The 21,242-nt window shown below is 43.0% G+C and overlaps 2 protein-coding genes across 3 annotated transcripts; one reads left to right on the top strand and one right to left on the bottom strand.

The window, feature by feature from the left end:
* Positions 1-1,525: 1,525 nt before the first annotated feature.
* Positions 1,526-2,716, bottom strand: GPR15 (G protein-coupled receptor 15). The gene has a single exon (XM_049824719.1). The coding sequence runs from the start codon at positions 2,714-2,716 to the stop codon at positions 1,610-1,612; it is 1,107 nt and encodes a 368-aa protein (XP_049680676.1). The 3' UTR covers positions 1,526-1,609.
* A 7,339-nt stretch (positions 2,717-10,055) lies between these two features.
* Positions 10,056-18,375, top strand: CLDND1 (claudin domain containing 1). Of its 2 annotated transcripts, XM_049824547.1 has the most exons (6): positions 10,056-10,124; positions 10,676-10,853; positions 14,886-15,188; positions 16,405-16,512; positions 16,896-17,033; positions 17,142-18,375. In XM_049824547.1, the coding sequence occupies exons 3-6, from the start codon at positions 14,900-14,902 to the stop codon at positions 17,360-17,362; spliced, it is 756 nt and encodes a 251-aa protein (XP_049680504.1). In that variant the 5' UTR covers positions 10,056-10,124; positions 10,676-10,853; positions 14,886-14,899; the 3' UTR covers positions 17,363-18,375. The 2 variants fall into 2 exon arrangements, with proteins under 2 accessions (XP_049680504.1, XP_049680506.1); XM_049824549.1 differs by lacking the exon at positions 10,056-10,124 and having other exon boundaries at positions 10,360-10,853; positions 14,889-15,188.
* Positions 18,376-21,242: the final 2,867 nt, after the last annotated feature.

The raw sequence follows: 21,242 nt of genomic DNA, 5'->3' as shown, positions 1-21,242 counted from the left end.
CTGGATGCTTTTTGATACCAATTTATTATATTTATGACAAGCAGTATTATATTAAGCTAAACATTTAACAAGAGAGGCAACAGAGTATGAGATACCTTGGCTGTGTTGCAGTATCCTAGTGCTGTTGGAAGTTTAATACTTTAACTGTGTGCTTTAAAACATTGTACCCTGTTTTTTTGTTTTAAGCAAACATTTCTATCAGTCATTGGCATTTAGAAGGATATGAAACATTTAATAATATAGATATAGTCAGCTTTATAAAAGTCCAGTGCCAGTTTTCTGATGAGCTGCTTAACTCCTTGCGCCACATTTGTTCAGCTTGTAAATCTAGGAGGTACTACAGCTGTTAAATAGAGAGTTTTCTCTGTTTCCCCACCCCATTTGCTATCAAACTTGACACCGGCTGGGCAAGTGATATCTTCCCCACAGCATATTAAATGCAAAACCTCTGCATTTCCCAAAGACTGCTGGATAGGAATGAGCCAACTTTATAGAGCTATTTTATTTACAGAGTTCAACTCTGTAAATGAACTAAAACATGTTCCTTTTGAATTCCTTTTCTGTGAGCATCCCTGCACCCAAGTTTTCTCAGGATTTTCCATGATTCTCCATGCTTCTCACAGAGAATCACTCAAATGTTTGTAAAACCTTGGCTAATTTTTCTTTTCAGGTACATTTGCATTTGACTTTGCCTTCAGTGGGAGAAGGTAGCCCTAGTGCGTAAGTCTTTACATAAACCCGTTGCAGCTAAACAAAGCAGACCTGGACTTTGAATGGTACACAATGTCGTACCATTATACGACAACCCAAGAAGTCAGAAATTGTGTCAGATCCTCAAAAAAGTCTTAAAAAGCAGCAGTGGGGTTTTTGTTTGTTTTTTTTTTTTCCTTTAAGAAAAAGGTTAAATGCAGGATTTCTGTCTTCTGTTTTTTCTGCCTTCAAGTTATCTTTTTTCTGAAATCACAGGGACTAGAAACTTACTTGAATTATTGTGATTAAAACTAAGATTTAATGCCATAATAAGAAGCTGACACTTAAAGAAAAATGCACAAGACTCAAGTTATGAGAACTGGTAACACACGAATTCATTAAAGCAATGGATTTCTAAATTCACAAAACCTCAAAAAAACCCAGAATTCATCAGGTTGGTTTGAGGACATTGTGACATGTTTGTGGGTAAGCTAGGAACCAAAGAGAAGAAACACTTCTGTTGTTTTTCTTGCTCTGCGTGGAATAAAAACCTAGATACATTTAAGTTCAAAGATTGCCTCGGAGCGGCTTTGACTGAATCATGTGATTCTTTTCTGTAGTTTGAAGCAGTTGTACTGGGGTTCCAGTGCAAGCGTTTGTGGATATTTCTCGGTACGATGGTTTCAGATTTACACTGTGCAGTGACACAGCGATCATTGTGAACCGTAATTCTGTAGTTAAGGTTCCCTATTCCATTTATCTGCATTTAAAGGGGAGCAGTGTTCCTCCCACCTGGAGTGCTGGCTGCATTACACTTGCACCTCTGTCGCTCGTTTCTTTTTTTCAGCTTCCCTCCCTTTATTCTTTTCTTGCCATCTTTGGAGAGAGAAGTTCCTTCCTCCGCCATCCTGGCTCACAGTCAGAGGGACACAGAGCGTTTCCTCTTCCTAGTGGCATACTCCCCCGCAGCAAAATTGGATAAGGAGTGGCTCAGGCGAGTGTCCAGAGTATCAGAGTTGTTGCTGCTGCTGCTGATGTTCACCCGAGGGCACAGGCACCGGAGCATGGCTCTGCGGATGTAGTTGTCAAAGCAATAGTAAATGAAAGGGTTGGCACAGCTATTGGCAAAAGCAAAAGGGCTGCTCACCTTCATGCCCAGCTGGGCAACCATGTTGGGAAAACAGTCAGGCTGCTTCAGGAGTCCCAAAAGGATGGCCATAAGCTTGAAAATATTGAAGGGAACCCAGGAGATAACAAAAGCCGCCACTACAATGAAGACGATCTTGATGGATTTTCTCAGTTTCTTATCATGTTTCCCAGCTCTCTGATAATGTACACAGAGTCTCCTGGTGATGGAGTAGTAAAAGGTTAAGATACTCAACAGTGGGAAGAAGAAGGCCAGGATTAAAAGCGTCAGTGAGACGATCTGTTTGGTTTCTGTCACGGCTTTGTCTGTGCAGTAAGTCTTTCCATATTGCTTCTTCAGTTCTCTGGACAGGAGGGTTGGCATCCCTAAGCAGCAGGATAATAACCAGACACAGATGCAGAGTCCACTGGAATAGGATCTTGTTCTGATGCGTCTAGCGATAGAGGGATGCATGATAGCAAGGTACCGGTCAGCACTCATACAAGTCAGGAGGAGGATGCTGCAGTACATGTTGACTGAGATGACATAGGAACTAGCCTTACAGAGGAAAGATCCTACCCTCCAGCTCTCATCCGACACCTCCTTGTCCACCCAGAATGGCAGCGTGGTGAGGAAGATGAAGTCAGATGCAGCGAGGTTGATGATAAAGACATCAATCAGCCTTTGGACCCGTTGCTTGAAGACCAAGGCTACTATCAGGATAGAGTTGCCGGCGATGCCCACCAGGAACACAGCAGTGTACAGGATAGGGAGGAAAGTAGACATATGTTGCAGATGCTGATACTGGCAGTTGTCATCGTAGTAGTAGTCATAGTTGAAAGTGACTGTAGTCACAGGCGAAAGCTGGGTGAGTTCCATTTCTGGACAAGCTGTCCTCATCCCTGCTCTGAGGCAAGCTCTGAGCTCCCCCTACCCTTCCCCTCAAGGTCGTCTTTAAAAACCTGTTAGCAAGTGAGGGGGGAGGAGTGGGGGGAGGGAGGAGGAGAAAAGCGGTTTTTGAGGGGTAATCTATATACTTTTAGCCAATCGCATAGGCAACGGACAAGCAACAAGAGTCTCTGATTAGTCAAAACCCTGTCTTCAGAATAAACGCTGCTTTTTTTAAAATCAGGTTTAGTTTTACTGATTTTATCTTCATTTTGCATTTGCCTGTATAAGCAAACCAGGTTTGGGTTTTGCTTTTACTTTGGGGGGAGGGAAGGTAGTTTTGAAGATTCTAAACTTTTTGAGGACAGGATATTGTTAGTTTGCAGAGGTTTGAGATTGTACCAGCTCAGAAGTTGTCAGAGAACAGTGAATTCAGGTGCCATATTCTTTATCTTTACTCAAAATATTCTGTATAAATTGCCTTTCGGGGCAAGTTCAACTTTCCTGAGGCTTGGAGGTTTTTACTGTCTTTGTCCATTTATGATTGTTGTTTTCTGTTGAGAGTAATTCTTTCATACAAAAATATTTAGGGAAAAACATTTACCATCTCCATTCTGCCCTGTTAGTTGTTCTGTATCAGTCTCAGGCCCTCCACTGCTCTGCCAGTGCCCCCCCCCCCCCCGCCCTGCAGTTCCTCCAGCTACCCTAGCCCTGGGCTTCCCACAGCCAGCTTTATGAATGTATTAGAAACGTAGAGGACAGTTTTCCAGTGTGTCATATATTCTTCTGCAATTTGAAACTTGACATGATGTTCCCATCCTCACACAGGCTTCCTTATCGGCCACAGTCCTGGTCTCCAGAGCAGTGGTTTGTTCCCTCTCCTTCTGACTGTGCAGCCCGCACGGCTATTGAGCTGTTATATACACTGCTCGCTTCTTTTAAAGAGCTCTGATTTCCTTCATCTTTCATTTGCAATATCAGTATCACTCCAGCTGTGGCTTACCTTACAGACGGCCCTTTCAACGTTGCATAAATTGAATGAAAATTCTCACTTTTTAAACTACCGAATCCATTACAGCTTTGTCACTGCATACTAATTTGAAACTTCTGCTACTGGTCTTCATCATCCTTCCTCTCTTCTGCAGATAAATGCATTTTCTCCTTCCCCTCCCTCCCACCTGTGTGTTCACAGACCAGGCGTGTCTTCAGGATTCTCAAAGCTTTGAGCAAATTGCTTACTGGAGCATGCTCAAGCCCCAGGCAGACAGATCGCATCTTATGTATGTCTCCACAGGCAAAGAGCAACTCCAAATTGCATGGACACCAAATTAGTCCCTCCAGTGCACTCTGGATGCACTCATATTCACTCTGCCAGTGCTCAGGTTATGTGTTCCAGTGCGGCAAGAACATGGTAGACTTCCAAGCACCTGGAAGAGCAGCCAGCTGCTATTAAACAACTGGCTGCTGGATCAAGGGATAGTTAGGTGAGCACTCTCTCTTATGTAGATAAGCTGATGTCTAATAAGGAGCTAATTATATACAACTGCCGTCCTATCAGTAGGGCACTACTATTTTTCATGGAATGTGTAAGGATTTAATTATCTCAGTGAGTGTAATTTAGCCATCACAAACTCTGGAAAAAGATCAAGGTGTATTAAAACACCCTGGCTTAGATTACAGATTTGTATGCCACAGATGTAAGTATGAACCTGTAAGGAAGCACAGGCTAAAAAAGATTACAAAAGATATACCTACTTCTCAGCTAAGAGCTGTGTAAAAATGCCCAATTATCGTACAGCTTACAGAAATTATTTTTGATGGATTCAGTGCAGCGGTGAGTTTAGTGTCATCTTTACTTATTTCTGCTTCAAGGAATGTGTTTCAGGTTTCTTTCTTCCAAGAAGCTCTGGGAAATAGAGGCGTTCTCTTTCCATCAGTACTAGAGTGGAAGATCAGCTGAACGCTACAGTCTGTGGTATAATAGTTCTTCCTCTCTTGCAAAGATGGACCTGCATGTTATTTTACTCTGCACTTAGATCCTAACAGCTTACAAGCAGTTGCAAACTTTAGAAATCAGGCACAGACTTCTCTCCCTCCATCTCACACCACTACATACTCCTTGAAACTCACTCCTTCCCTCTCCCCATCCCAGAGAAGACAAAAAAGTAACTTTTTAAAAAACTTAATGGAACCATAAAGATAAGCATATGCCCATGTATTCTTGTGTTTGTGGTTCCTCACTTTGTTGTCTCCCTGTAGTTTAATAGCCTTACTTATTAAATAAAAAAAATAAGTTTTTCTGACTGGGATCAACTCTGTTCTCTTGAATTTGCTCTGTATTTCTTGAATGCTCTAGACTTGTGAATGTCACTATGTGTTGCCATTACAGATGTGACGCTTCCTTATGTGGACAGAAGATTTGCAAAGATAATATGAAGCATTATAATGAATAATGAAGCAATTTGTAATTATCCGAGTGAAGCAGTAGTAGGCGTATTTGTCAGTAGTCTGTAAGCTTTGTGGGTTTTTTACATGGTATTGATTCACTTAGGGCGTCATGTAGGGTCTTAGTCTTCCCAGAGCTCATTTCCCTGCGGTAGAGCCAAGCTTTCAAAAATACTCAGCACATGGAAATTCCCCAGATAATACTTCTGCATAGATATTCCAGAAAGCTCAGCACGTGCTAAGATCCAAGAGATGAGGTGAGATGTTTTGTTACCAGGAGGATAGCCTCCACCCTCTCCTCACCCCACTCCTAGATTTCCACAGCTCTTTCCTCCTCCCAGACCTTGCCAGATACATTTAAACCCTGTTCCCAAACAAAATTTTCTGCTGAAGCAACAGCTACTGGCTCGGCTTGGGTGTATGTTCCTCCAGCCAGGATACCCGTCTTGTCCAGCCCTTGACACAGCTCTGAAAAAATGCAGCCACTGGGTGCTGAGTAGTTTTGAACCTGAGAGTGAACCTACAGCTTTTGTAACCACATGCTCACGGCAGATGCTGTAATTGTGGCCATGCATTTCGCCATTTCTGCTTCAGAGCGTTTGTTTCTCTTCTGGTCCTGCCTTTCTCAAATGCACTTCAAAGTTTGTTGTGTCAGTGTTTGTACCACTCCTTAAATCTTCCTCATAGGAAATGCTGAGGTATTTCCAACAGTAGCAAGGGAAGAGATTTCATGTCTTTGTTCACAGTTCTGTAATGCTTGTGATACATGTATTATGGTGGCCTTCTAAATTTGTGGCAAAATCAGTAAAAGAGATGCACAGCAGAACTATCTGCACAGGAAATATGCAGGGTTGTTGATTTAGTTTGTTACATAAGCCCCAACCTTCCAAATTTCTGCAATTGAAGCATTTTTGGTAGTGAGGTGTGGTTTGGTTTTTTTCGAATTTTTTTACATTCTCTATTTTACTGATAGTTTAAATGTGGTTTTATTCCAACTTGTACATGTGCTTTTATATAAGGACAGGCATCTAGGTAAAATAAGCTATGTTTCTGGAAATTATTAATGATGATAAATGCTGAGAAGGAACAGAGGTTCATTTGGCTGTAAAAGAAAGTGTAGTAGTTTCTAAATGATTGTGCTTCAAAAACTTTGTGTAAGGAATAGAGATTTGCAGACCTAATTAAAACAAAAAAAACCAACAAAAACAACAACAAAAAAAACCCAAAAAACCCCACCAAATTGGCTGAAACTGCCCTTACTATGCTATAACCTAAGTAAAGGCAGGCTCAGAGGTAACCAGATGAATGCTAACCGGCAGAATTTTCACCCCCGAACAAAGAGGAGAGGGTAGAACTGATTCAGGTGAAACTGTGGGCACTGAGACAATGCATTGGGGTAGGCTGGAATAGTTTCATACTGAGAGCAGTGGTCTACAAAGTGCAGTGTGGGAAGAAAATATTTTTTGTACACTTAATGAAATAAATATTTTACAAATAGTGTTTATTTCCTCTTTAGCTCATCCTTTTTTAAATTATATTTTCGTTTATGTTTTATAATAATATACATAATATATTAATACAGTAGTACCTGTATATAATTTTTTTAAAAAATATAGGAGTGCATGCTCAAAAAGTTTTTACTGATGGGTGCACAATAAAAAGGTTTGGAGACCACTAACTTAGAGGACAAGTGGGTGTCATTAAAGTGAACCTGTGCTATTCATCATATGTGGAAGAAGCACATCTAGAAGGTCTTCTCTGTGTGAAAATTATAATTAGGGTAGGGTTTTCTTAGCCTACTGCGTTCAGTGCCACAGATAGAAAAATACAGAAGGCAGAAATTAAACCAGGGAGACTATATAAAGGGATCTGAGGGGAATCTGTGGGATTTTCTGCTCATTCTGGCTGTGTGAAATGCTCATAGATGGTGCCTAAGCCACAAAACCTAAAACTGCCCTTTTTATTATTAGAGAATATTTGGTGGGAGAGGCAATATCATGTAGTAAATTAACTAGTATTGGAAGAAACGGGCAGACTTTTGAACACCTTTTCTAGGTCTAAATCAGTAACTCCTGAAGCAAATGTGATACATGAAGAAGGTTATTTCATTTGTCATTTCTCATCCTGTATCAACTTCATTTAATACAGATGGTGTTGCCTCCTACAAATGTTTACTTATTTCTTCAGACTGTGGGAGCTAAAATGACACAAATTTTGTATGACACAAATTTTTTGCAACATAATAGGGTTTTGTTTGTTTGTTTTGTTTGCAGCACTCTGATGTTAAACTCTCTGTCAGTGCCTGAGAACTTCTGTTAGTGCTACTAACTAATGCAGATGATCCAGGTCTGCTATTGAAAAAACTTCATTTTGTAAAAAGCAGGAACAGCATTTAAGCTATAGCCATCAGCATTATTCCCTTTGTGCTTTCACGTGCAAACTGCCACCGTTTTTGCACAGTAAAAGAAACTTTTACTTTGAAAACCTTCCCAAATGATCCTGTTCTGTAGCTAAACTGATCAACCGGTGGTTCTGCTGAGGCACACTGAGGAGGTGTAAAGAGAAAATGAAAAAAAAAAAGGGTGTTAGCAATTAATAACTCTGTGCATTCATTTGTAACATTTTTATTGGGTTACTCATATTATATTGAGGGTTATTTTTCCAGGGAAAAAAAAAAATCCAGGTGAAATCTGTAGAGAGTATTTGAAATTAAATAAATAAAATGGAAACACATCTCTTCCCTCTGGTGATTTTCAAGCAGCTGCACAAATCATATTGATCAGGGCAGATTATGAAGAAGAGGCCACTGTAGTCTAATTCAATGATGGAAGCAGTAATGGCTGCAAAATTTTCTAGAATTGATTCTCATTCTTATGAGATGAGATCTTTTAGGAAAAAAACCTATAGACTTGCCAGTGTTAGATAATTCACTACTATTTACAGTAAACAGTTCCAATTCTGCTTATCCCATGGTTTAGAATACAAAGGGGGTTGGGTTTTTTTTTATTGTAATGTTTTCTAGCTTCAACTTCTGATAGTTTTGCCAGGCATACTGAAAAAACTGTTACTGATTTTTTTTTGTTCCCTATTGCCATTACATGTATTTTATGGTCTTGCAACTCCTTAGCTCTCTCTCCAGTAAATTAAATTGACTGACCTTCTGTGATATGTTTCACTAAGAGAGGTTTTCTAATTGCTCAGTGATTTTCATGTCCCTTTTCAGGTTTCTCCCTGCTTTATCAACATGTCAAAACTAGACATGCTATTTCAGCAGCCAGAAGCAACTCTAGAAGTGATACAGCTTCTTTCCTCGTTGTGATTGCTCTGTTCATACATCTGAGGTTGCAGGAAAGTTGGGGGTTTTGGCCACAGCACCATCTGGGCAGTTGGTAATCCACCATGACCTGTTTGTCCTTTCCATTTTGTGCTTCCTAGGATAAAGTTCTATGTCAGCTAAGTATAGCCTCCGCTCTTTGCTTTTAAATGAATGAGATCATTGATGACCTTATTGAAACGCAAGTTTGCTTGCCCCGGCTGAAAAATGATCAGGTCACCCTGTACCAGTGCCCTCTCCATGTCATTATTTACCCTTCCTTCAGGCCTTGTGTCATCTGTGAAGTTTATCAGCAATACTCTGCTTTCTTCCAGGCTATTGATAAAGATGTTAAATATTTTGGAGTCTAGTATAAATCCCAGTCAGGCCCTAAAATACATCCTTGCAGACAATTACCTTATGAAGTGTTGGCAAGACAGTTCCATGATCTGGAAAGGTGGGGTGTATAGGCAGAGGTTTCTTCATTAAATATAATTTCTAATTATTTTTTTAAACAAAAATGTTTATCTTGTCTCACCAAGTCAGAGAAGTTTCTTATATCCCTGGTCTCACCTTTGCTGTCCTAGCTTCTTACCTCACTGCAAAAATGCTTCCTGGCTGCTCTGGGTGAAGAGTTGGTTGGAATTGTTCCCCAGAAATCCTCAGAGATGTGCAAACTTTGGGCATGATTCTGGTTTTTTTCTGCGTATTTGTTTGCTAGTTTGGAGGTTGGTGAAATCAAAACTGGGTGTGGTGGTCTCTCAGCCAGGGGAGTTGTCAACCGCTTTTAAGAGTCCTTTTGTAATTTGCATGGGTGTGTGTATCAGGGATGGGGGGAAATGTCCAATTTGGAGCGTGGAGCCGGTGTTGCTGATTTTTGCAATTTTTACTAAATCTTTTTTTTTCTTACTTGGTGTTTTCCCAAGCCACTCAGCCAGGATATTGTGTCACCATTTTTACAAGCAATGAAGCAAAAAAAGAAAGAAATGTGAGCCTTACGGCCACAGGGGAAGACCAAATAATTGAAATTGCAGAAACGGGAGTTTGCGAAGTGTGGGTTTGTGTTTCTGTAAAAACTCACAGCTGTTACAGCAGGTAGAGGACGTTGGGACCACGACTCCAGCTCCATCCCAAGCACCCGTGTCTCGCGGGTGTGCAATTTCGGCGTTAATTAGCGCTGCGCCTCACGCCAGACGAGGTCTGCGAGGGGCGCGGTGCTGAGGTGTGGAGGTGCGGGGCTGGGCCGCCGCAGCATGAGCCGAGCCAGGCCTGTGTCAGCAGCGGGGTCCCGCTTTGGGGCCCGCAAGTGTCGGCGGGGTGACGGGCACCGGGCGCCCAGCGGAGACACCGGTGGCCGAGGGGAGGAGGGGAGCTGGGTTGCCCGGCGGCGGGCGTCGAAAGGTGAGGGCGAGCAGCCCCGCAGGCGGCGGGAGACTACAGCTCCCAGCAGGCATCGCGGCGGTGGCGCAGGGGCCGGGGGAGGGCGACGTGAAGAACTACAACTCCCATGGTGCCTTTCGGCCGGCGAGCCGCAGCCGTTCTGGGAAGGGGGGCGGGAGAACTACATCCCCCAGCGTGCCCCGGCGCGGCGGAGAGGGGCGGGGCGCTGCCCTGGCCCCTGGCGCGGCGGGGCGGAAGCGGCGCGGCGGGGCCGGGCAGGGGGTGCGAGGCGGCGCGGTTGTAGCCGTTGAAGGGGCGGTTGCAGCCGTTGAAGGGGCGGTTGCTGAGGGCGGGGGGCGGTTTGAGGCGTTCTCTTCGGGTTTGCTGCCTGCTAACGGGCCCCGCCGGGCGGTTGCGCCCCCTCAGCAGGGCTTTCGCCTGAGAGGCCGGGGCGGTCGGGCTGGCCCCTACCTTGTCCTGGCGGAGGAGTGGGGGGGGGGGGGGGGGGGGGGGGGGAGGCGGGTCGGCGCCGTTTGGGCGGCTGCGGCCGGTGCCGGAGGGCGGCCCGGGTGGCCGGTGGGCTGTGAGGCTTCGCGTTGGCGGGGGGCGAGAGCCGTTCTTGGGGTCGCTTACCGCGGCGGCTGCCGGCCTGGCCGTGTGCTGGCTTGATCCTGGGGGGGGCGGGGGGGCACGGTGCTGTTGGCCCGAGGGCTTTTCTTTTCCCCTTACTTCTTAATGTTTTGTTCTTTATGAGTAAGCCTGGGAGGTTTCTGTGAAATAATTTCGCTGTGAAATGATGGTTTCGAACCATTCCGTTTGCTTTCTACTTCTAGATGACTTTTTGTGAACTGGTGGTGTTGAAGAAACTGAATGAATGGAACAGTTAGGGCAGATAGGAAGTTTGCATTTCACGCTCCCTGCTTGCCACAAGACACAGACGACACCGTGTCTCTGAAGGGACCTGCAATCATTGGAGCTGTGTGTCCTGAGGGACTCTGAGGACCTCTGAAGGTAAAAAAGTGCTTGCTAGCGTTCTTTCCTAACCCTGCACTGCCCTGAGTATTAAAAGGAGGATCCTGTTCGGTAGTGTTTCCAGCCCTCTCCCCACATTTACACTTTACTTTAGGCCTTCTGCCTATTCTACTTTCCCACAGAGCAGTCAGATTGCAAGCATGTTTTCTGACAAAATGCCAGCAAAACCCAGCCTTCCTCTTTTGTGATGTCAGGTAAAAGGAGTTTCTTAAATGTGGTGGCCCGCTGTTGGCTGAAGGGACTGATTGCTGTAACATGATAAAAATATGCATGTTTTTGTATTCCCTTCTGCCATGGTGCAGTAACTTCTTAAAATGCTTATCCATTCTCCAGTTGACTTCTTGCTAGAATACTCGCTTTTGTGTTGTCGTTTTTTTTTTGGTTGGTGGTTTTTTTCAGCTCTACTGACTTGCCTTTTTTTTTCTCTCCCCTTCTGTGAAGTGCATGCATATAGTCATGCCCTTGAATGTTGCTGCTAGTTTGGCCTTTGCCTTCTCTTTTATGAGCTGGTGCTTTGAAATTTTTATGTGTCTCACTTCTTTAAATATGAGTGTAATTACAATATCCTGTGAAGCACTTCTGCTTGAGTGCCTGTTTACTACTGCCTTGTGTTGTCTTATATTCATTGCATAGCTTAGTTTCAGCCATAACTTGTTTGAAATAGCTTCTGTTGGTAGAGTAAGATGTGCTGGCAGTGCCATATGAACAAACCTTTTGTAAAAACAATGAAGGTTCTTGCTGACAGCCTATAAAGACAAAGTATTTCTATTTGTTATCAATCTTTATGTCTTTATAATTAACGCTATCTTCGGTAGTTGTAATGTTATTTTTTAGCAAGTAAGTTTATTCTAAGGCACCTCCTACATATTGTTCTGCATAGAACCTTTTGCAAAGTGTGGCATAATCTCATAAACATGCAGTGTCTTTTTTCATGGTCTTCTCTGGTAACTATTTCTTACTGACTATGCTTACTACTCCCATTGAGCTCTGCCTGGGTCTGGAAAGAGGGTTCTCTCTTTAACAGAGCAAAGGACGCCTCATTTAAGTGGGGATGTGTCTATTGTAAACGAAGATGGATTGAATATACACAGTGAGTGGGCAGAGTAGTCAAGTCTACTGCACTATGGCAGGAAGAACTTCTAGTTCAAAATTTGCCTAAAGTGTTGTGGAGTTCTTCATCTTTTCTGTAAGCAGTTGAAGTGTTAGGGAGAAGCATTGAGGGGACCTTTATTATAAGGAATTGGGGGTGCACTCTTGCCTTGGCACTGTCTTGTCTGTACTGAAAATGCATGTGTGTTCTTTCTGGGACAAATGCCACACAAAGCCACCAGCTAGATTTTGGGGACTGTAGCCACCTCAGCTGCTTTCCACCTGGAGCTGTGCGTTACAAGGATTGAACATCAGTAGATAGCCATGTCCCTTTTACCAAATGAGTCATGAACACTGGACGGTGCTTTAATTTACTGTTTGATGTTTAACCCTTTATTTTGCTTGTGAACAGCTGTTGGTCGCCAGCTGGCATCAAGTCTGCCAAGTCCACTGCATGATGCCAACACACAGAAGGCTGCCCAGAAGTGTGTGGTTGAGTTTTAATGATGCTCTGATAGGGATGTTTCCAGCACCAGTGTTCTGCACCTGGCAGCAGGGATGTTGTATCTGAAATTGAGATTTTTTTGAGCCAGTTCTTTTCTTTCTGTATGTTAGGTACAAAGTTGATAGGACTTTGTTATTGTAAGTATTTATATTAAAAGGCAGTGGCAGCAAACCAACGGCCCAATAATGTCCTGCTTACGTTCTTTTTCACCAGACACTACTCTGAGGCTGGAGCTTGTAGGTTCTTGTGATTCATCCTTCCAGAGAGAGCCCTGTCTAAAGAGAGGAGTATGTTGCAGAGGGTTCCTCTTGCAGTGAGTGTGACTGCAATATAGTGGAAAATCCAGACCAGCCTGCTTGCCAGCCTGTTCTGCTGCTTGCCCTGAGAGGGAGTTCCTAGAGGATCTGCTCAGCTCTGAGCTCAGCTGGGCAGGAGCTGGGCAACACAGCTTTGGCCCTGGAGACGTCACTTGTCCTGTTTGCTTTGTGAGAAGTTTGTGAAGGGGAGGGGATCCCTCAGTAATCTCAGTGGGGATGAATAGTGAGGTCAGATATTTACAGCAGCTTGCTCTCTCCCTATTCTGCTCATCCAATGTCCTGTGTACCTTGAGCTAGATGTTATGATATTGAAGGAGCATGGAAGTACATAACCAAGAATTAAATGCTGCACAGAGAATTTGCTTTGAAGTCTGGACTTGATTCTATGTCTTCTAGGTAAATAAGCCCAGGTACGATGTTTTCTCCCTCTCAATATTTGTCCTAGCTTATAAAAGTTCACAGCTTGTGGATTATTATTTAAGCACAGTTGTGTTATGCAAAGTTTGCAGTATTTTAAATGGGTACTGCTTGTCAGTTCACCAAAAATCAGTTCTGTTCTTGCTTGCTGCTAAGGATGCAGTTCAAGAACAGATATTATGAGAGTGTGCCTCATTTAATATGAAAATTAAGCATAGGGAATGATATGGGTACACATCATTTCTCCTTCCCAACCCTGTTAGCCAGTTTCAGCCAAATAGAGAAGCAGATGGGAGGGAAAAGAAATAAGAATGGCATTGTTAGCAGCAAATACTCAGTGCCTTTGAAACTCCCTGCTTTAATTTGCACCTTGTTTCATACTTCAGAATTTCTTACTTGCAGGTCTGACTTGAATACTCATGTTTTCCCTTGTGAATGTTGTGTTTTAAGGCATTTGCTGTTTCCAGTTGTGGTTCATTCAGTTGCAAAGAAACTAGGCCAAAATATTTTGATCAAAGCATGTGGGAGAAGGGAGGTAGAAAAAGCAATAGACAAGAGCTGATTAGATAGTAGCTCATGTCACCAGACTAGCTCTAGCTGCTGAGTTAACTTCAATTGATTATTATTTTTTTTTTGGCAAGTGCATCAGGCCTGATTCATCATAATCCATGAACTTAATCAAGCACAGAAAACACATGAGAACAACAGGCATCTGAGAGTCCTCTGACGTATTGCATTATCTCCAAAACATTCCATGTATTAGCAATCAATTACTCATTAAAGTCACAGTATTGTCATAACCGTAAGCATGTGTGGTATCTGTGTTTTCCCATGCCTCCTTTGACCCTGAATTTATGCCCTTTGTGAGCACGACCCTGCAAAGGGGGGCATAAATGACTGCTAATACAGGGAGCCAGAGCAAAGTCCTCATGCCAGTTCGTGAAGGGCTTTCAGTTTTGGAAGCTCTTGTCATCTTGTTCCTGTGGAACAGGGCACCCCCCTTGCATTGATTTAGTTCTTCAGAAATACCACTGTATGTATTGTGGCATTATTGCAGCATTTATCATAACTGCCAAATTTGTCTTTCAGTTGCTTCCTTCATGTTCTGTCTCTAGTGCCTAGATATATTCCTCTGCTTCCCTAAGGCATTCCGGCACCTTGGCATCGCTGCCCTTTGTGAACAGTCTGGAAGAGCTTTTTTGGCATGCTTGTGGTTCTTATCTTTGCTGTAAACACAAGCTGTGAAAGCCGTATGGGATGGCAGGCTAAAAATAACTTCTACCCTTGGTAATCTCTTAAGGAAAGATAAGTCTTCTGCCTGGGCGCTGTGGATGGATTCTCTGTGGTTCCCTACAATCAGGATCACAAATGGCAGTGAGCTGTGACATCTGCTTTGGGGACAGAGTTGCTGTTGCTCTGTCAGTTGCTGTCTCAGAGAGCAGCTAGTGCAGCGTGGCTGGGAGAAGGATGAAATCTGTGCCTTGAACTCGCAGATCCAGCGGATGCTGACTAGTATTGTAGACTTGCTCAGTGTTCCTTTGATTCCAGCATGTTGGAAAAGGAAGACGTGTATCCTGAGGGGACATTGCATAATAGCAATGATGTCACGAGTTTGACACTGCTAGAATAACTTTGTGTTTGCTGTCATAAGAGTTACTCACGTGGCCCTCTCTTTCCTTACAGCAGCCAAGGGCGCAATGATGGATAACCGTTTTGCTACAGCACTAGTAATTGCTTGTGTTCTCAGCCTCATCTCCACCATCTATATGGCAGCTTCCATTGGCACCGACTTTTGGTACGAATACCACACCCTGTCCCCAGCTGAGAATGTTAGTGAAGCTGGTAGAAGCATCTTGGAGGAATTTGTCAGTGAAGAGGCGGATGAGAAGACCTACACAGATGCACTTTTCCGGTGCAACGGCACGGTTGGATTGTGGCGGAGGTGCATCACTGTACCCAAAAACTCTCACTGGTACAGCCCACCAGGTATCTCCAGAGCAACTAACACTTCTCTAGCTTGCCTGGGGTGGTATGTGTTAACTTCCTCAGAACATATTCATGCCACTTTGTTCCTCCAGAAGGCTTATTTCTAGCTTATGTAGTTTTTTTAATAAAGATGGTAAAGTGTTGAAGAAGCGAAAGGCAAAATGGTCTGTGGCTGTCACTGCTACAGAATCTGGATTTGACATGATACTTGATCTAAATTTAGTCTGGTATAACTTGATTTTCTTTTGCATCTGCTGTCCAACTGGGGATATGGTTGTAGTTGCTCTGCCAGTCTCTGTCTTTTTAGGAGAGGTCCTGGGATCCAGCAATGGAATAAAGATACTGCTTTATCAAGGGAGCACTTGCTTCTTTCAGCTAGTCAGTCATTTTGCTCGCACGTCACAGATGTCCCACTGTTGCATCAGCATGTTTTGGACTCCTTGTACCGTAGTGCTGGATATAGAATGAAATATTTGTATTCTTTTTCACAATGGTTGGGGGCTAAAAAGTGTGATGAGCAATTATTTTAATTACTTGAAAGTAGATTTTGGACACTTACTGTGTGTGTGAAATACATTCATTTTGAACCCTCTCAAAAAAAGTGTACTTTCAAGCACTTTGGGGAGAAAAAACATTACATGAAATACTTTTGTTTGTGCTTCCCCCCCCCCCCCCCCCCCCAACCTCACCCATTGGAAATACTTATTTTGGAAGACACTTAAACTAGCTCTGCTCAATAGTATTCTCAAAGCAAAATCTAACTGAAGCGTAAAAGGGGAGAAATTTAGTGTAAAGAAGCAAGTATTTTCTGTTCTTTAAATAGTCCTTTCTATCTCATTTTTTAATTAAGTATTTAGTACGATACTACATTCTGCACATGGAGATAAGCACAGCTTAGTTAAGGGAGCACAAGAGTATGTAACAACATAGTTGAGCATCATATGCCGCATTTCTTTCCCAGTCTGTCAAGCATGGCATAGTTCTCTGTGGATAACCTGGGCAAGCTTGAAGATTTTGCATGTGTGTATGCTGTGCCTCACTGTAGTAACTACATTATGCTAAGGCATCCTACAGATCTGTCCTGAGAGGTAGTGTTTTCTCTCAGATGGAACTCTGAGGAGCTTCCCAGCTCAAATGGTTGGGAAAGGAGGAATTGAACAGCGGAATGGGGGAAACACCTAATGGTAATTTTTTCTTTTTTCTTCCTCCCCCCCAGAAACCGATATGACTACAAACTGCATCAGTTTTTCCCTCTCTGATCAGTTTATGGAAAAGTACATAGAGCCTGGAAATCACAACAGTGGCACGGATTTGAATCGGACTTGTAAGTGTCTTTTACTTCTGGCAGGTAGACAAGTAGGATAAAAAGAAAAGATTTTCTCTAATACAGTCACTAGTGAGGAAAGCATCAATATCTTGCTTTGCATTTACTGTTTTTTTTTATAGTAGCACAGGCAGTAGGTCAAAGTTAAAAGGAAAACTTAGATGTGTTAGCTAAGTGTTTTGCCCATGAATGCAGTACAAGAATTATGAAGTTAACAAATGAAGTTCTTCCTTCTTCAGTAGAGCCTTTGGTCCTTTTTAGCTATGAGTGTAGAATGTCTGATGAAGCAGAAACAGCATGGTTAGAAGGGAATGTAAGATGATGGTAGAAGATCAGTTTCTAGCACATCTTCAGTAAACTTGTCCTGTGTGTTTCATGTGCAGATCTCTGGCGATTGCAGTTTCTCCTGCCCTTTGTCAGCCTTGGCCTCATGTGTTTTGGGGCTCTGATTGGGCTCTGTGCTTGTGCCTGTCGCAGCCTTTACCCGGCCATTGCCACTGGAGTCCTCCATTTCCTAGCAGGTGGGTCTCGTGCCGTACACCACTTGCCCTCCCTCCTCCAGAAGCTCATAGTGACAGCCAGAGCACTTCAACGATGAGCTCATTGTACTTTGCTGCTTCCTTCCCCAGGACTTTGTACACTGGGCCTCGTTGGCTGCTATGTAGCTGGGATTGAGCTGCTCCATAAGAAGCTGCCCCTGCCTGATGATGTGAGGGGTGAATTTGGCTGGTCCTTCTGCCTAGCCTGTGTCTCGGCACCTTTGCAGTTTATGGCAGCTGCTCTTTTCATCTGGGCAGCTCGCACCAACAGAAAGGAATTCACTCTCTTGAAAGCGTACCGTGTAGCATAAGTGCTGCTACCGAAGTATTGGGTTTCCATGTTATAACCGCTTCTCCCCCCAGACCTTACTACTTTTTTCTTTTAGCCAGAATTTTACCTTGTACTGCATGCTTCTTGCCAGTTGAGACAATTTAGCCTGCAGGCCCTGAAGACAAAGACCTCTGGGCTAAATGACAGAAGTCTGCAGAACTTGAACAGGTTTTTTAATTGTTTTTTTTAAGAATTATTTTTTTTTAAGCTTCATTTGGTTGTTGACTATCCCCTTGGTTAGGTGTACATGCCCCTTCCTAATTTTATTAACCTGTCAGCCTGGAGGAAATAGGAGTGGTGTTGTGAGGTGGAAGAGAGATGGGAAGAGAAAAGATGCAGGTAGGCAAGAATGGGAACCTCAGTGCGCAAATAATAAATAATCAGGAGCTGTCTGCTGTGTGACCCAAGCAGGCAGTACCTACAGAGAGCACCCAGGAGACATGGGGGGAACTTGGAAACCTCTGTTATGGAAATAATGTAGCTAAATCAGTCCTGTAGCTTAGCTTTGGGTCTCTTATTCTCACTGGTTTATTTTTTTGTGGCTTCTGCCAAAACTGATGCAGGCAGAGCAGCTGGCTGTGGGAGTGCCTGCACAGCACACCATCCAAAAGTATGCGCTTGCTTTTGCCAGGGAGCGGGATAAGTTGGCCCACGTGGAGGTTTGTGCTGCTCTAGCTACACTGCTTCCAGGACCCAGGCTAATTTGGTATCGGCACTACATGTGATTGTGCACTCTAATCTTAACTTGTGGTGCTTTTGCTTGCTGTGAAATAAGGCTTTCCTCTCTCTTGTGTTGAAAACAACCCCTCACAAGTTTTTTGGTTTTAATTTGGTTTCGTGTATGTGTGTACATATATAAACTTAATTTTTTTAAAGGTCACCTATTTATCCTATATAGCACAACAGGGTTTTTTTAAAAGGTGCTGCTCTTTCCCCATCTTGCCCTAAACCTATTGTTTAAATGAAATAATAAATAAAAAACAAGCTCAGAAATTTTCATCATTGCATGAATCTGATGGGAGGATGAGGGAGTGGTCTGAAGAGAATTTTACTTGGGGAAAGAAAAGCCAATCTCTAGATCATTCTTTGTTTTCAGGGAAATGTCACCAGAAACAAGTATGTTAAGTTTTTGTTGGTTTTTTTTAATCAAATTCTTGGGCTCCTGCTAACTTTAAATTTTCTCCTGCTCATCATTGGGGCGCACAACACCCCTTAATTTCTGATTAGTTCACGACTTCTACACGCACTTCTTCTAAATCACTGCAACTCTAGCCAGACTGGGTGCCATGACTTATCTAGAAAACAACAATCCAAGACTAAACTGTTTAATTCTGAGGCCTTAACTCCCCTCATTTCCTTACTCAATGTTCAATATAAGAAGTATGTCTTAGAATGTCACAAAATGAATAAGTCGGTGATGCTAAGGATTCTGTGAGATACTGTTGTTGAGAATGACACAGAAATAGGCATTTTTATCTCATGGCTGTTTTTTTATTTTGTTTTGTGCTTTTTTTTTCAGTAGGTGCTTCTACCCAGTAGAAGTGTTTACTGGGTCAGCAAATAGCCCTAGTCACGAGTTCCCTGAAGATGAGGGATATCTGCTAGTATCATTTTTTTTATTTTTTTTTTATCTTGTGTGATAGGGATCAACCTAGTTCTCCTTTTATTATCATCATTGGGATCTTTACAAAATCGAACAAGGATGATGATGAAAACCGGGATCACTGAAAAAGCAGTGGTGGGCTGTTCAAGATAATCCTCTTTCTCCTGCTGTTGAGTAATTTTTCACCTTTCCTCCTCAAACAGCTTCTTTCTCTCTGTACAATGTCTAGGCCAATTCTAACCCCGTGAGAAGGGATGTGGTACTTTTGCGCAGTATCTGAGAGTAAATGAAAATCTGTGCTGCTGATATGTACTGATATGGTGCTCTTTCAGTCATTAGTTATCTCTGACTTGGGTAGATAAGGCCTAACGGCTCAGCTTTTCTTGTTCCTCATTTGTCAGAAATAATAGGGCATGCAGGCCTCAGCTTGGGTCAAAAGGACTGCAAGGTACTATTCTGCACTTTGAGAGGAAACAGTGCTGGTTATTTTGTCTAGTACAGTTTGGGTTTTTTTCCTCTTTTTTCAGGAGCTGACAGAATAATCATATCGTGTGATTTTAATCTGAGCAATGGGAAGGCTGTGCACTTGCTCTCTCCTCTTTCATGAAACACCTATTTTCCTGAAGTGTAAATCTCAGTTTTCAAATGTTAACATGCTTGCTTCCAAAAGGATTGTTAATGGAGAGAAAAGGGAATGTTAGATGTGCCGTCAGTCCTTTCTTGATCATTTTAAGTATCAGCAAAAACAAGATTGCCTTCTTTTGTCTGTCTTGGATAAATGCTGGTGGTTTTCTCTGCCCTGAAATGAAAACAGGCTTTACTTGATCCTTGATTTGGACCATTTAACTAAAATGAGGGTCACCTTTCAGGGTTGCCTTTTTTTTTTTTTCATTCACTCTTGTGTAAAGATTTCTTAATCAGAATGGATTTCAGCGAGAGGCAGATTTCATACAGAAAGAGGGCTAGCCCTCTCTGTTGTCTGGAGTGATGGATTTGCATGTAACTATCTTGCTTTGTAACTGTGTGCTTTGTTCAAGGTGTAAAGGGAGCAAGACTCATTCTTGAGCTGCTGGCTTGGGTCCACTAAATGGAATTGGAGGACAGCAAAACAGAGTAGACACTGAGGATGAAGTAGTTCTACAAGAAAGATGATTAAGTGCGCTAGCAGCTAATGAGACAGATCTTAACGCTGAGTGTGTGGTACAGGCCCTTCACTCTAGCAGATCCTCATGCCGCATTCAGAGTCCGGCTGCATTCAAGGGAAGCTTGAGGCCTGTATGTATGTTTGTGGTCACATACATATATGCAAATGCAGACACCCTTGCTCAAAAAAGTGATGAGTGCTCCAACTCTGGCAGAAAGTGGTGAGGTCACAGGATGATTTGTGTTCCTCAGTATTTTGTGGTCTGACCATGGGAGGTGTTTACTGATACTGGTTCAGTGTTGGAGATAGGGATGAGGCAGATAGACACAGTGAGATCAAAGTAGATCTAAAAAAAGGATGTCCTTATGTGTCTGCGTGGATAGGGGAAATGGCACACATCTCTTAACACTGTTGTATGGGCCAGTGAAGAGAAGGCATATCAAAGGAAAAGTGACATTTTCCCTGTCCTCTCCCCCTGCTTTACACGACTCTGAGAAGGGGCTTGTCAATGAAGCTGCGAAGAGGGATTTTATTATTGTGGCTGTAAAGGCAGCTCCACTGGTATTAGAGGAGAGATCACTGAAAACAGGAGAATAGTCAATCTCGTTTCCTTACTTCAATAAAAAAAGCAATATAGAGCAGACACAAAAAATTGCTTTGTTGTGTAAAGGGGACAGTTAGCCACTTAGAAAAGGAATAATATGTTGTGGGTGCAAGTGATAGAGTCTTGGATGACCCAAGAAGCCCTTCTAATCTGTTGTCATGCCAGAAACTACGTGTGGTGGTCGTTTTCCTTCTGGATTGTGTGCTGGCCAGGTGGTCCTTTCCTCATGAAAGGAAGGTCTGTTGCAGTCTTTTTGCTATGGTGATAATGAATGCCGCCTCTCCCCTCATCTGAAGTGCTCTGAAGTGCATTTTGAGAAGGGCATTTGGGTTTTGGTTTTTGGGTGGTTTTTTTTCTGTTCTTTGTCACTATGGTTGACACCAAGTTATGTACCAGCTCACAGTCTCTCTTGCAATGCTGTCTTAGTTCTGTGATGCAAGGCAATGACTTCTGAACAGCTCTTTCGTGCTCACTAGCACTGTGTGTACTCAGCCAGCACCTGCTATTCA

The sequence above is a fragment of the Accipiter gentilis genome, chromosome 21 (assembly GCF_929443795.1).
Source record: "Accipiter gentilis chromosome 21, bAccGen1.1, whole genome shotgun sequence".
NCBI classification, from domain to species: Eukaryota; Metazoa; Chordata; class Aves; order Accipitriformes; family Accipitridae; genus Astur; species Astur gentilis.
This window is presented reverse-complemented; position numbering and strand designations above follow the sequence as displayed.

Coding starts and splice junctions, on each gene's coding strand:
- GPR15 (XM_049824719.1), bottom strand. CDS start 2,716: ATGAGGACAGCTTGTCCAGAAATGGAACTCACCCAGCTTTCGCCTGTG.
- CLDND1 (XM_049824547.1), top strand. CDS start 14,900: ATGATGGATAACCGTTTTGCTACAGCACTAGTAATTGCTTGTGTTCTC. Junction 15,189..16,404: donor TCACTGGTACAGCCCACCAG/GTATCTCCAGAG, acceptor CCTCCCCCCCAG/AAACCGATATGACTACAAAC. Junction 17,034..17,141: donor AGTCCTCCATTTCCTAGCAG/GTGGGTCTCGTG, acceptor TTCCTTCCCCAG/GACTTTGTACACTGGGCCTC.